Here is a 15,588-nt window from a genome sequence, read left to right as displayed (position 1 = left end):
GATTTTCATGGGTGTTTAATAAAATCACCCAGGTCCTTCTGTTCTGGTACTGTAGCCTACCTTTGCTATATCCTGTCTCCCTTTGTTCTCCAGGCAGGAATACCCTCTCCGCTCAAGAGCTCTGCTCACTGTTATCCTTAGTCTCTCTCTCCCAGTTTTGAAAAAAGCGAAACAGAAAATGGACACGGGGCCATCTGCATGTATGTGAATATGAAGAAGAGAATGGTAGGATGGGTGAAAGGCAAGATTTTTCTTTGTGCTGATTAGAAAATAAAGATTTATTGAGGTGGTTGGGAATTTAAATCAGAATTACCTTCTCCCTCTTCTCCAGGTAGGCTGGGCATCTCCTCTGGTTTTCTTTCATTAGTCATTTGCAGAGCTCTAGAATCATAGGTCACTGTGGAGAAACAGGGACATGATGGACCATGGAGGGCAATGGGAGCAAACCTCAGCATGTCCGTGCCCACCAGGATGGGACAGTGAGCGCCTGCTCCATGCCACCCCTGGGAGGCTGTCTTGCTCTACTTTCTGCCATCTTGTTGCACTTCCTCTGTCCACTTCTCAGGGTCCTACCTGCATTTCTGTTTCCTAGTAGTGTATCTCTTCCATTGTCTGGACTTCTCCCCCATCTCTCGTTTTTCGCTCTTGTTTTTGTTTTTGTCTTTCAGTAATAATGCATCTCTTTTCTCCTATTACCCTTTTGAGCTTTCTTACTCTAGATGTCTTCAAGTCCAAGTGGTTGAGTCCATTCCCACGCTTTCTCTCCCCACCAATGTTAGTTCTTTCCTTAATGAAGGTAATGAGGGTCTTATGCTGGACCCAGTTTCACTCCTTTGGGGCTCACCTGTTAGGGCTCCTGGGGCTTCCTCTTCATGTTCCCTTTGTGCCCCCACCCTGACTTCCAGGTGGTTTCCCTATCACTGTCACCCTCAGTGACACACCCAGTGCTGCCCACTCTTCCTTTTCTGTTTTGCCCTTGCAAAAACAACCAGTGTGCCTTTCTGTGCTTTCTTTCCCTGTCCACAAAACAGAGGTTACAACAGTTTGCCTGCCTGTGTCATAAGGTTTTACAAAGGTAAAAGGAAGCCTCTCACAGCCCAGTAATGTGACAGAGATTGTCAGAAACCTTGCACACTTTGTCTCCCACACTTTGTTTTCTCTCTCATTTTCACCCTTCCTGCATGTGTCTGCCTCTTGCATTTCTACTTCTGTATCTCACTCCTGGGATGTCTTGGCATTCCTCTTTGTCTTGGTTTGTTTCTTTCCCCAAGTCTATTCCCACCTCCCTTTTTTCTCCTCATGCCTTCCTGATGCTGTGCTTTATGTCTTCTCCCCATCTCTCATCTTGTTGCTTTCTAAGGATCAGAAAAGCCCTCTCTGAGATAGTATCTAATTTCCACATGATTTCACCAAATTAGTGAACAAGAAAACTGTCCAGAATAGTTCCGGTGTCCAGTCACAGGGCCAAACATGTGCCAAAGCTCAGATGAGCAAGCGTTATCAGAAAATTAAAATCACTGAAAAAGCATTATGCAAATTTTTAAAGTAATTGCAGGGCAGGAGGAGTCATGGGAAGGAAAATTGACTTAATCTTTCTGACAACAAGAAGTTATTGGCTTAATGTAAGAAAGCAGGATAAATCGGGGCGCCTGGGTGGCGCAGTCGGTTAAACATCCGACTTCAGCCAGGTCACGATCTCGCGGTCCGTGAGTTCGAGCCCCGCGTCGGGCTCTGGGTGGATGGCTCAGAGCCTGGAGCCTGTTTCAGATTCTGTGTCTCCCTCTCTCTCTGCCCCTCCCCCGTTCATGCTCTGTCTCTCTCTGTCCCAAAAATAAATTTAAAAAAACGTTGAAAGAAAAAATTAAAAAAAAAAAAAAAAAAGAAAGCAGGATAAATCAACCTGCATTTTCAGAGTCCTCTGGTTCACCTGGAGAGATTGGGTGTGATGGGAATATGACTGGGGCAAAGATTTGAGACTAAAGGCTGTTGCTCTGTCTCCAGAGAGAAGAGACATCTGACCGGAGCATTTGTGTTGGGTGTGGAGAGGAATGGATGGGCAAGAGACAAGTTTGAGGTAGAGCTGACTAACCTGGATGACTGATAGGCTGTGTGAGTTGAGGGAAGGGGATCAGTCACTGATGATCCCTAAGTTTCTGTCTGAAGAATGAAACAATGGTATTCCGTACTGAGATAGGGAACACTGGAAAAGAAGCAGATCTGGTGTCAAGAGAGAGGGCACGTGCAATTGTGGGTGTCTTGTATTGAGGTTCTTTGTAAAACTTCCAAATGGAGATGTCCTTCAGACATCATAAGACAAGCCTGGGCAAGACATAGGTGTTTGGGGATCATACGTTGTAGATGGGAGCAGACAAGGCTTCCTAGGGGGAGGTTCACTCTCTCTGAGAATATTACAGGTGCCATACTGGTAACTAGGGACATCATAACCTCAAAACACATTGCTAACATGTTCCACCCCTAGTTCCAGACTTGTTTCTGATCAGCTACTCTTCTCTCAATTCCTACAATGTCCCAAACTGTCTTCTATATCCTTTGTAAACAGTATTCACCTCTGCTGAATTTTCACTCATCTCCGGTAGCTTTTTCTCAATATATAATTTCTATGCCCCTCCTCACCTTTCTATTTCTTAGTGTTCCCTCCTGCCTCTGCATCTTTCTGTCTTAACATCATGTTCTCTACCTGTTTAAGATTATTGAGCTTCTCTCCTTTCTTCCATGGTGCTCATTTCCCTGCTTCTATCTGTTCTCTCTAGTTATTAACTCTGTTTCTAATTTTTCAACCTAAGAATTGAAACTGAAAACTTAAATTTCAGACTTTCTGCATATTTTGTCCACGTCATATTCCTTCTCCCACATTATCAATGTTCTGGACTGTGGCCATTGGCAAACAAGCAGAGATCCTTAATTTTGCCAGGTCCATTTCAAAACTCTTTCACATGAGTTCTCTGTATTGCAATTATACTCATTATGCTCATGTTCCTGGCACAACCTCAGGGAAAATAGGTTGAAAATGACCTCCCCTCACGATAACACATTCCAGCTTAGTTATATTTAGACTTCATGTCTATTTAGGTAGGATTGTCAATCACTCTGGTCTGTCTTCATTTCACGATTCCATCTATATTTTTCACTCTCCGTCTCTTTGTCTATGTTCTACACCCAAGGAAACAGCAACCAATCTGAGATCATTCTTCACTGCTTGTATCTTTCAAAGGAAGCAACCAGAAGCTGGCCATAGTCTATGTTTATGTGAGTGTGGATGAATGGATGGGTGGATGGATGGATGGATGGATGGATGAGCAGGGAAGGGGATGAAAGAATAGGTGTTCCTCTGTATTGACAGGAAAATAAAGCTTTGATTAGACAATAACTTATCTAAATCCTAATTACCTTCTTCATCATAAGGTAGTAATCTGGGCATTTCTTCTGATTCTCCTCCTTCATCCCTTTGTAGAGCCACAAGTTCACAGGACGCTGAAGATAGAAACAGGAACATGATAGACAGTTGGCCTGGACTCTGCCTGACATGGCCAATGCTTAGAGAGCATCGGAGCTCTGATGCTCAGAGTGCAGGAGAATGGCTCCTCATGAAGAAAAGTATGTATGTACCGACCGAACTTGCTCTGCCTTTTTTTAACACCTTGTTAGGCTCCTTCTCCTTCTCTATCCTTCCCTCTTCTCCCTCTAACTCTGTCCCCACATGTTGCTGCACCATGAAGCAATGGATCTCTTTGACTATCATTTGCTCTCCCTGACTTTTGCCAACTGTTTGCATTTCTGTCCTTTTGTTCCTCCATGATGTTCTGTATCTCTTTGCTCCAATATCTCCTTATTTATTCTCTTAACTCACTTCCTCTATCTCTGCTATACATAGTTTTCATTAATCATATGCAATGCCTAGGAAGTAAGTTTAAGATTATCTCTCCCCTCCCAAATCCCAACCTGGAAGTGTTTAGATTCCATGCACATTTAGATTAAATTGGGCCCACTTAGACAACTTCATTAGTGCCCCCAGTCTGCATTTTTATTATTCTATACATATTATTGTTATATTATATTATTATTCTACCTATATTTATCTATATCCATATATATATCCCTCTTACCTCTCACACACCTGAGAAAAAAAACAGGGGCAGTAAAAGTGTGTATTTGTGTTTGGGAGAAGGAAAGGAAGTGTCCCTTGCATACAGACTGACAAACAAATTTAATGAAGTAATTGGCCATTTAAGTCATAATTACCTCCCCCATCACCTGGTAGCAGTTTGGGAATCTCTTCAAAATGGCCACCATTTGTCCACTGGAGAGTGCCATGCTCATAGGAAACTGAAGGGAAACACAGAAATGACCAACCACATATGATGATGAGGGAACAGATCTTAGCACACTGAATTCTGGTGTCAGGGCTCAGGTGAGCTTCTCCTTGGGAAAATAAAACCTCACCTAAGACGATCCACAGCCCTGCTCTGCCTCCTCTTCTGTTATCCTTCACATACCTTCTTTCTCCTTCTTGTCATTCAGTCACCACACACTATTGCTTCTATACCATGAAGGATTGGCCATCTCCGTGAATCCCTAGACTGCCCTATTGGTCTTTTTTCTTCTTCATGGCTCTTCATTGCTCTCTGTAAGTTTCTTTTGTGGCTCAGTTTTTCTTTTAATATCTCTTGCATCCCACATGGTAAGCCTCAATCCTACCAGCCCCTTCTCTTTTTCCCTGCTCCTATCACTGAAATATATTTGTTGGATGAGGATCTTCTTGCACTGGGTCCTGATCCACTCACCTGGGTAGCTGAACATCTCCTGCGTTCTCTGGTGCGAACTCTGCACTGGTGATGCTGGCCACCCTGACCCTCTGCCAGCCCCACATGACCATCACCACGGTCCCTCAACTTGCACAACAAATTTGACCTGGTAAAAGATCCTCACACACTGAAGTGCTTCTATTTATTTATCTATAAAATAGGAAGAAGCAACAGTGTGTCTAAATGCACAAGTTTTGTGGAGGTGAAATGACACGTTGTTTGCCAAATTTCTTTGAAAAATCACAGTAACATAATAAAAACTATTTGTCAAAAATTATAATTTAGAGTTGAGAGCAGTTGATCTGAAGGACCATGTTTCTCCTGGGGTTTTCTCTAAACTTAGGCACAAAACACTGTTATCAATAAACAGAATAATACATAGTTTTTATACTCTAGAGAAGCTAAATGCTCAGTTGCTATCAATTCAAGCCTCTACTATGAATAGGTATGAAAGAAATTGCCCTTTCTTCAGCATATTTTTCCTAGAATGTGCACTTGGAAACATTTATGTGACTCATGGGATTCTAGAACACACTGGATCTTTTGACTGTGGCATGTGCTCAGAGTAAAACACATCAGGAAACACCAGCTCAAAATCCAGCCCCCTCACACCCTGCAGCCCAGCACTGGCAACCCCCTGCCCCCACCTTCCTCACTGGGCCCACATCTTGATGGGGAGCTCAAGGCTTCCTGTGGCTCTTCTTCATCACTGGTCTTCCAACAGGACTTGTGGCGTAGACTCTGGGTCTAAAGTTCTCTCTTGTCCAGCAAGAGAGTGGGACGCAGGATTAAAAGCTAGAGATGCCTAATGTCCAGGAAAAGACAAGAGCCCCGAATAAGGGTCCTTGCCCTGTTTTTATTAGGATCAGAAGGCTTACAAACATGGCAATGGACGTGCACAAAGAGACTATGAATCTGTGAACATTAACTTGAGGATGTGAGGGAAGTGGGGTCTTGAAGATATTTAGGGTTAGGGGTTTGGGTTAATACAAAACAAAATCCGGGTGCCGGGCAATTGGGTGGAAGGTTGTTTATAGCTGACATGAGGCACCACTTCTGTTTATCTTAGCTAGCCTAGGGGATGAAACAGGTAGGACACATGACTTCAGGGTTGACAAGGCACCTTTCTTTTGTTAATCATCTCTGCTCTGGGCAACTTCACCCTGCAACTGAAAGCAACAATCTATACCCCAATTTACCTGTTTACCTAACTTGATCCTTCCTGTGAAAGCAGTTTTCTGCTATAGTACTATATTGGGGGTGCTTCCAACCTGAATACCTAATCTTGTTTATTTCATATACCTATGTTCTATATTGAAGCCTTTGTCCCTCCCTCTCTATACTGGGGCTTCTGCCCTACCTTCTCTATACTTATTTACCTAATCTTGTTTACCCAAACTTGGGTGTGAGCATCCTATGACTTTGTAATTCTTTATGCCTTGTTAACCCATTGGTGTAAGCCTAGGGGATTCCTAAGCTTATTCCCAACAGCCTTGTTGTCCTCAGCAGATAGGAATGAAATCTCACAGACATCTCAATTTATGACCAAAGAGAACTCACAGCAAGAAAATAGCAAAAACCAAGTATGCTCCACTCCACAAAACAACAGCCCAGACCTGAGGTTGCCTTCCCTTCAGTAGCTTTCCCTGGAAACAGAGAATAATTCACTCATCATGGGAAAATCTTCCATTTCTTACACATCGTTCTTTTTCTACTTCTTCTCTTTTCCATGTGATTCTGTCAATCTTACCATCTCTGCCTCTGTTCTGCTGCCATCTCTTGGAGCTTCTCTTTCTCTCATTGTGCTTCTCTCTTGTTCTCTGTTTCTGTGAATTTTTCCGTTGTTTTCTCTGAAACTTCTATTCCTTTTCTACCCTTTGTCTCTTGGTTGCTCCTCTCGGTTGTCTAGCTTTCTCTAAAGAAAATCTTCCCTAGGGTGGTATGTTTTAAATAGGATTTACCCAGAGTGGAGAAGGGTAAATAGAGGACAGCAGAACATAAAGACCATCCTAAGTAAGGCATATGAAAAGGCTCAGATATGAAAGAGATATTTAACATTTAAAATTATTAGGGAAGAAAGTTTATTCTATCTTGAAGTAGTAATGTAGGAGGCAGGTGATGAGGATGGAGAAACAGGCAGGTGGCTCACTGTAGATGACCTTGGACCCCATTGAAAGAAACATTTATTTAATCCTTGGGGTATTTAAAAGTAAGAAATACTTCTTATTATTCCTTAGAAGGAAAGTAATACAATTTAATTTTTATTTTCAAATGCCCCATTTAGTTGAAGTGCAAATAATACATTAAATGGGCATAAGTTTGGAGGAAGGAGGTAGGCAGAAGTCTGCCTCTGAGAACAACAATAGTGACAGAGACATAGATTAGAGACTCTGCCCTGGGAATGTGATAGATGGACAGTGGACAGGTGGGAGATATTCCGAAGAAGAAATGACCATGTTGGAGCAGTAACAGGCATGTCATTGAGGGCAAGAGGAGTCTGGGGCAAACTGCTAGGTTTCCAACTTGAAAAAACACGGGTCAGCAGTGATCTATCATGAGGGAAAGAATGCTGAGGAATTGGCTCTAGCTTGAACAATGAAGAGCAAACAATGCTTTCAGTTCTAGAAGTGCCAAGTTTCAGGTTCTTGAGCGAATATCAGTGTAGGGATCTATCATGCCCCTGGTCTTCAGGTCCACGGATAAATGAGCTCTGAAGATAAGCTAGGGTGGAGGTTTGGTCTTGGGAATCACTGGAATGTTCAGGGAGAGGCTTATTGCAGTGTGACATTTTGTAAGTGTCACTTTGATAATTAGGGACAGTTTCATCTGGAAACTCGCAGCTAATGTCAGCCCTTGTGTCCAAAGGTATTTCTATCCAGTGCTCTGGCCTCAAACCTGCAGCATCCCAACCTGTTCCCCTTCCCCCTTATCCTCTGTTTACCTTTCACCTAGTTTGCATCTACTCTCTTTCTCTGCATAAGTGCCTTTGCTTTTCCCTGGCTTTCTCCACTTCCTAGTACTTACTTTCCTCTCCATATTTCTCTTTCCTTATGTTTTCTCTCACTTTTTACCTCTGATCCTTGAGCCATATTTCAGTTTCTCTCTTTTCTACTATGTCTCTGCTTCCTCCCTGTCATTGCTGTTTCTTCCACTTTACCTTGACCTTCAGTCTATCTGTGCACTGGCATCCTCCAGGCTCCCCACTCTTGCTGTCTCAACCACTCCACTCTGGGGCTTTGACTACAGTATGGGGTTTACCCCACTGGTCAGCCCCAGGGGGGAGTTTTCCCACGTGGACAGGACATGGCATGCTACCTCCAAATTCCTCTCAGTTGGTCTCTTGAAGTGAACTGAAAATTATCCCCCTTCCCCACCCTGGAGTTTATGTTCCTTTTGGAAAATTGGATCTCTTTATGTAATTTGTTTTCTATTACCCCTAGCTACCTTTTCCACTTTCTCTTTCTATAATCTCCATCACCAAATACTGTCTCTACTGAGGAGCTTAGATTTCTCTGCCCATAGTCTCTGTCACCTCTGTGGGCAGGTAAGGGCCAGTAGAAGCAGACACTAGAAGAGACCTGGGGTAGGAGACAAAATGCAGCCTTTGCTCCCATGAAGACAAGAAAATAAAGATTTAATACCAAATTGTAACATGAATAATAGTTACCTTGTCCCACGTATGACAGTAAGTTGAGTCTCTCTTCTGGCACACTGAAATTATTCATTCGGAGAAGTGAATGTTCACAGAACTCTGAAGAAGAGGACAAGAAAATGGCAGAATTTAGACAGTGACCAGAGAAGAGACCTCTGTGTGCTCAAGCTGAACTCTGATATTCAAGTTCCAAGGACCCCACCTGGGACTCAACAAAATCTTGCTTGCCTCTTTTTCATGCAGATGCACCTAACTTAAGTAAGTGTAAAAGAGCTGTGTAACCAACACCACAGTCAACATCTGGAACATTTCCACCATGCCAGAGAGTTCCCTTATGCTGATTTCCAGTCAGTTTCCACCCACTGTAAGCAGCCATTGTTCTGATTTTTTATCACCGTTAAGAAGAACTTCCTGGGGCGCCTGGGTGGCGCAGTCGGTTAAGCGTCCGACTTCAGCCAGGTCATGATCTCGCGGTCCGTGAGTTCGAGCCCCGCGTCAGGCTCTGGGCTGATGGCTCAGAGCCTGGAGCCTGTTTCCGATTCTGTGTCTCCCTGTCTCTCTGCCCCTCCCCCGTTCATGCTCTGTCTCTCTCTGTCCCAAAAATAAATAAACGTTGAAAAAAAATAATTAAAAAAAAATAATAAAATAAAAAAATAAATAAAAAAAAAAAGAAGAACTTCCTTTCTGGAACTGTACTTATCTGTCCTGATGCTCATATAAAAAGGGTTACACAGTATGTATGCTTGTGACTGGCTTCTTTTGCTCAATGTACATTGGACTCATGAACAACATGGGTCTGAACTCCGTGGGTCCACTTGTATTTTCTTTCTTATGAATTGTAAATAAATTTTTTCTCTAGCTTACTTTATTATAAGAATACAGTATAGAATGCTTATAACATAAAAATGTGTGTTAACAGACCACTTATTTAGTGGAAAGGCATCCAGTCGACAGTAGCCTATTAGTAATTAAGTTTCTGAAGAGTCAAAAGTTATATGTGGATTTTCAACTGTGCAGGGGGTTGGAGCCCCTGCCCCCTGAGATATTAAGGAGTCAACTATAATGTTTTAGGGATTCATCCAGGTTGTTTCATATACTAGTAGTTCATTCCTTTTTTTAAAAAAATGTTTATTTATTTTTGAGAGAGACAAGAGACAGAGTATAAGCAGGGGAGGGGCAGAGAGAGAGAGGGAGAGACACAGAATCTGAAGCAGGTTCCAGGCTCTGAGCTGTCAGCACAGAGCCCAAAGTGAGGCTTGAACTCATGGACTGCAAGATCATGACCCAAGCTGAAGTCGGATGCTTAACCGACTGAGCCACCCAGGTGCCCCTAGTTCATTTCTTTTTATTGCTAAATAGTATTCCACTCTGTAAATGTATCATAGTTAGTTTATTTATGGATGTTTCCATATTTTAGCTAGTAGGAATAAAGCTACTATAGGCATCCTTGTACAAATCTGTGTGTGAACATAAGTTTTCATTTCTCATGAGTAAGATACCTAGGAGTCAAATGACTGAGTCACAGGTTAGATTTAACTTTATAAGGGACTGACAAATAGTCTTCCAACGTGATCATATCGCCTTACATTCTTAACAAAAATATGCATATGGAGTTCTAATCACTCCACTCTCTCACCAAAGTGTTGTCAGTCTTTTTCATTTCAGCAATTTTAGGGAGTAAATGGTAACTTGTGTGTTCAAATTTGCATTTCCCTGATGATTAATGACATTGAACACTTTGTTTATATACTTACTGGCCATTTTCTATTGTTTGTAGTGAAGTTATCAGGTCAAATCTTTTGTCCATTTTTTGAATTAGTAGGTGTCTTATTATTTGTTCATAGGACTTCTTTATTCTGGGTACAATCTTTTGTCAGGTGTGTGTAGTGCAAATACTTTCTCCCTCTCTCTGACTTGCTTCTGCCTTTTCTTAATGGTGTCATTAGAAAAGCACAAGTTTTTAATTTTGACGAAGTCTAGTTTGCCAAGTTTTTCTTTTGTAATCCATGTTTTTTTGTGTTCTATATAATTAATTTTTGCCTCCCGTAAGCTTGCAAAGGTACTTTCCTGTTTTTTCCTCTAGAAGTTTTATAGTTTTAGCCTTAACTTGTAAATTTGTGATCCAAGGTGAATTACTTTTTGTGGGTGGTGTGAAGTAGGAGTGGAGGTTTCTTTTTTCCATGGAACATCTCTAGATTTTCTCTTTTAGCTCTCTCTGCCTATGCTATTCCAGCATCCTACCCTCCCTGTCTCTCTGTGGTCTTTTCTTTCTTTGCTTTGCCACAGGAACCAGACACCCTTTTTTGGTAAATAAATGTCTCTTTGCCTCAGGCTCTGGTCTATGCCTCTGACCCACGCATGGCTCCTTGGAGCCTTCTTTCTAAACTATGAATACATGCCACAGCTTGTACCTCTGCCTGTATGTGCCATAGTTCACAGTCACCCGGGAAAATATTGGACTGCCAGTCAACCTTACCTGTTTGTTCAAATTCTTGGGCACATTTATTTTCCATTTCCTCAGTTCTTACGGTGTCATTTGGGTCATGAGATGAATCTCCTTCCATTATGTTCATCTGTTGTCCATCACTGAGCTGCTCTGGGATTCCAGCTACAAGCAGGGCATCACCAAGATGACATCAGGAATGTTCAAGAATTTGTTTCCTTCCCCTCCATGATGAGCCTCTTTTACTCTTTTCTAATAACTATCACTGACCCTTCTACCATCCCATTCTCATTCCTACTAGCCTCAGTAGATGGATCTCTGGAATTACTTTTGACATGCTTTGTACTTTTTAATGTACTTTTTAGGCTTTTAGCAATTTTATTTCATTCAAAAGAATAACTGCATGTGGGGAAATAGGTTCTACTTACATAAATGGGTTAGAAAAAAACTTAGGGCCGAAAGCCACCACCACGGGGCAAAAACGCCTGAGGTTAGCTAGAGAGATATTGTAATGGGATCACAAGTACTTTCCATCTGATGCCAATACACTATTGTACTTTGATCACAAACTCCCCCTGCCTCCCAAACCCTTCGCTTCTTACATAGACAAGTTAACAATTACTGTCTGATTGTTTTCTCCTTGTTCATGTGTGTAACATCTTGTTTTCTTCTCGTTCACCACGTGGATAATATCTTGTGAGCTCAATAAATACGGAGACAAAACCTCTGCTCTGGGGTCTTGTCTCCTCCCAGACATTAGCCTCTCTTGTATTCAATTCTGCATCTGCTCTCTTGCTGGACAAGAGAGAACTGCAGACCCATAGTTTGTGACAACTGTGATAATTAAAATAGACCCAAGTTTTATATAAATGCATTAATACATTGGAAAAATATATACTGAGATATAAATACAAATGAAAGGATATATGTTAATGGTATTCTATAAGTCTGGTTATAGTCTGCGGTTTTTCTTACATTGATCATTTGCAAGGGGGGGAAATCAACATTTAACAAATAAATAATTCTTTGTAGGCATTTGGCTTGAGGATAGAGACCTTTTCTTGGTCTTAAACACTGTTTCACTTACTGCTACTCTAGTCTGAGAAATAACTTTCTCTTCAGTGGGCATCTGAGGAGAAAAGTCTTCAAATTTGGAGCATTGTTAAATGTCCAGGTGTTGGAATCAGAAACACATTATAATAAAAGTAGTAAGCATATAACAATTGCTTTGTGCCACAAATTATTATAAGTGCTTCATATCAATTAAATCATTAAATTCTCCAACAACCTTATTTTAGAATAGATTTATAGACAGATTTATAGCTTCAGTTTATACATCGGAACACAGAAATTAAGTAACTCGCCCAAGTAAGCAAGAGGTAGAGCCAGAGGTGAAGCCCGGCAGCAAAGCCTCAGCATGTTTGCCCTTGGCTGGCACGTAGGAGAGGGTTCGAGTCCTAGATCAGTCAGGTGACCTTGCACAAATCACTAACCATCCTCATGCCTCAGTTTCTTCTGGAAAATGGGAATAACAAAACCCTATGATAGAGTTGTTATGAGGAGTACTTGTAAAGGGAAAACAGAGTTATAGTAACTTAGCAAGAAATCATAATTTTCAGTATTAATGGTGTATATGTTATAATTTAACAATTAATTATTGTTAAGAATAGGAACAAAAGAATGATTGAAAAGCTGGAAACGGTGGCTATTGTTTACAAAAGTACATAGTTCAGAGACACCTGGGTGGCTCAGTTGGTTAAGTGTCTTGTCTGACTTTGGCTCAGGGCATGATTTCATGATTCATGAGTTCAAGCCCCACATTGGGCTCTCTGTTGCCAGTGAACAGCCTACTTCAGATCCTCTGTCTTTTTCTCTCTCTGCTACCCCCCTGCTCTCTCAGTCTCGATCAAAAATAAACAAACATTAAAAACAATTTTTTTAAGTATGTAGTTCATATGTGAGGAATATTTTGCCTCATGGGAAGGGCTGACCTTATGCCTAGCGGTCTGAGAAAGGTCTGTATCACTGCCGTTGTCACTGTGAAAGTGATTACTGCCATTAATTCTCTTTTCCCCTTTACACTATTTTCCATTTTCGTCTCTTTTCTACACAGTACCACCCTTCCATGTTCTCTTCTGCGCATAATTACAACCCTCCCTCTCCCTCTTTTCTTTTATTAGCAGAAGCATTTAGAGCAGTTCCTTCTTGCTTTTCTCTTTGGACCTGTTACCTGGCGGCAGACCTTACCACTTCCCAGATCTACTGAATGTCTAACTCACAGTTAACCACCGTCAGCTCCTCCCCTTAATCCTGCCTCATGGTCACAGTAAGACCTGCTCTTGCGCGTCCCCGTTCCATATTCCGAGTGGTCTTATCTGCCTGGCAAAATGTTTGGATTCCACCCCTGGTGGGTTAGTTGGGATCCCGTATCGCCATCCGTGGTCTGGCTCCCCATCTCTTTCTGTGCCCCTCCCCACGGTGCACTGTCCACCCAGAATCTCGGCCCCCTGATCTCTGCTCGCCTTTCTGCTCAGCAGATGAAAGAACAAGTCTCTATTGAGTCACAAGTACCTAGCTTATGGTGCACTTGGAAGTGGAGCATCTCCTTTGTCTCTTCTTCATCAATGGCTTCATAATGGAAGTTGTCATAAATCACTAGGAAGAGTAAGGAAAGGCAGTTAGAGCCCTCCGGCGGTGACCAGGTGCTTCCTCTCACAACTACACACCTGGCACAGCCCTGACTCTGGCAGTTCAGCAGGAACCTCCTAGCCCTCAGGGAACCCTGGGCTTCAGTGGGTCTCACGGGACCAGGGACTGCTGCTGCTCCTGGAATCCTACATCTGCTCTACATCAAGATGTGCCTCACAGGACTTAAGAAAGGATGGATGATGGAAAAGTTGTAAATAGTTTTGACTGACAAAAGACCAATGAAAGCTCATTAAAAATAAATAATATAGGGGCGCCTGGGTGGCTTGGTCGGTTAAGCGTCCAACTTCGGCTCAGGTCATGATCTCACGGTCCGTGAGTTTGAGCCCCGCGTCGGGCTCTGTGCTGACAGCTCAGAGCCTGGAGCCTGTTTCGGATTCTGTGTCTCCCTCTCTCCCTGCCCCTCCCCTGTTCATGCTCTGTCTCTCTCTGTCTCAAAAATAAACGTTAAAAATTTTTTTTTAAATAAATAAATAATATATATGGAATGTGTTTTGTAAGTTCTACGTGCAACTAGGAAGAGAGAAGAAGCAGAGGCATTTCAGCCAGAGAAAAGTAGTTTATAGAGAAATAGACCTATATAAAAAAAGAAAGCCCCAACATCTTTTAAGGATGGAGGGTTTTTTTTTGTTTTTGTTTTTTTTTTTTAATTTTTTTTTTCAACGTTTATTTATTTTTGGGACAGAGAGAGACAGAGCATGAACGGGGGAGGGGCAGAGAGAGAGGGAGACACAGAATCGGAAACAGGCTCCAGGCTCTGAGCCATCAGCCCAGAGCCTGAAGCGGGGCTCGAACTCACGGACCGCGAGATCGTGACCTGGCTGAAGTCGGACGCCTAACCGACTGCGCCACCCAGGCGCCCCAAGGATGGAGGTTTTAAAGAAAAGAAACAACAAAGCAAAGAAATGAGAGAAGAAAGAGAGAGAGAAAGAGACAAATAAAGAGACAGAGAGAGAGAAAGAGAAAGAAGAAAGAAAGAAAGAAAGAAAGAAAGAAAGAAAGAAAGAAAGAAAAAGGTAAATGAAGGAAAGGGAAGGGAAGAAGGGAGGGAGGAAGGGGATCTTAGATCAGGGAAGGAAGATGAGCTGGTTACAAAGAAACACAACAGTGAAGAAGAACTAGCATTTTCCTGGGGTGGGATGGGTGGGGAGAGATACAGGTAACAACAAGACACTCTGTAAGGCATGAACAAAAAGTGCATATTGTTTGAAAGGCACAACAGAAAGTGAATATCACAGCTGTACCCGTGACCCAGAAAGTGACCACACGAAATGCAGAAAACCAGCTCAGGGCACCTCTGCTTCGCAGCTGCATTTCAAGGTACCTCAGCAAAGACAGATGGAAAAGGAAGACTGACAAAACATGAGGGAAAAAGTCCAAGAAATAGAGAAAGATGCTGGCCAAGAAAGACAGCTCTCCAGAGCACACCTCCTGGAGGCAATACCCACTGCAGGTCGGGGCAGTAGGGTGGGGGTGAAGGTAGAAAGGTTTTATTGGAACAATAGATGCTTCTGCCATCCCCAGGACATGTTGACTCCTTGTCCAGGCAAACTTCCTGGGTCACCTACTGGTACAGCTGCCATATTCTTGCCTGAAGGAGGACATGGGGGCAAATGCTGTGTGAGTCAGAGGTCTTGGGAACACAGAGGGGGGCCCAAGCACAGGTGTTTCTCTGCACATTGTACAGCCCTCCTACCAGTTTCTTGGCTTTGGGCTACTGACCTGCAGGTCCCTTGAACACCAGGGTCTAGGAGATGCCAGTAGTGACCTCCCTGGGGGCAGGTGGACAGTGCTGCCGTGAGCCTCAGCACAGGGAGCCCCAAAAGCTAACACACGTGATGTGGGTGCTGAGGCCCAGGGAAGGGGATCCCCACAGTGCATGGAGAGGATTTGAGCCCCTGTGATGTGAGTAGTAACAGTAACTGCCATTCCTTCATAACCATGATCTGGGGCCATCCTGGTTA

At 42.7% G+C, this 15,588-nt stretch overlaps 1 protein-coding gene across 19 annotated transcripts in view; it reads right to left on the bottom strand.

Moving 5' to 3' along the window:
- The window catches only part of LOC112871748 (nuclear body protein SP140-like), a 71,743-nt gene that overhangs the window by 28,209 nt on the left and 27,946 nt on the right, over positions 1-15,588 (bottom strand). For 14 of the 19 annotated variants that reach the window (XM_086719888.1, XM_086719870.1, XM_086719881.1 and 11 more), the window contains 6 exons: positions 13,490-13,573; positions 10,952-11,083; positions 8,491-8,574; positions 4,261-4,344; positions 3,409-3,492; positions 314-397 (listed from right to left, as the gene is read on the bottom strand). In XM_086719888.1, the coding sequence (XP_086576014.1) occupies positions 314-397; positions 3,409-3,492; positions 4,261-4,344; positions 8,491-8,574; positions 10,952-11,083; positions 13,490-13,573 (552 nt within the window). The remainder of the gene's footprint in view (positions 1-313; positions 398-3,408; positions 3,493-4,260; positions 4,345-8,490; positions 8,575-10,951; positions 11,084-13,489; positions 13,574-15,588) is intronic. The other 5 variants (XM_086719885.1, XM_086719886.1, XM_086719882.1 and 2 more) reach the window with 4 other exon arrangements.

The sequence above is a fragment of the Puma concolor genome, chromosome C1, assembly GCF_028749965.1.
Source record: "Puma concolor isolate L17-30 chromosome C1, mPumCon1.1.hap2, whole genome shotgun sequence".
Classification (NCBI taxonomy): Eukaryota; Metazoa; Chordata; class Mammalia; order Carnivora; family Felidae; genus Puma; species Puma concolor.
Note: the sequence above shows the minus strand (reverse complement) of the source record. Positions and strands in the feature narration are given on the sequence as shown.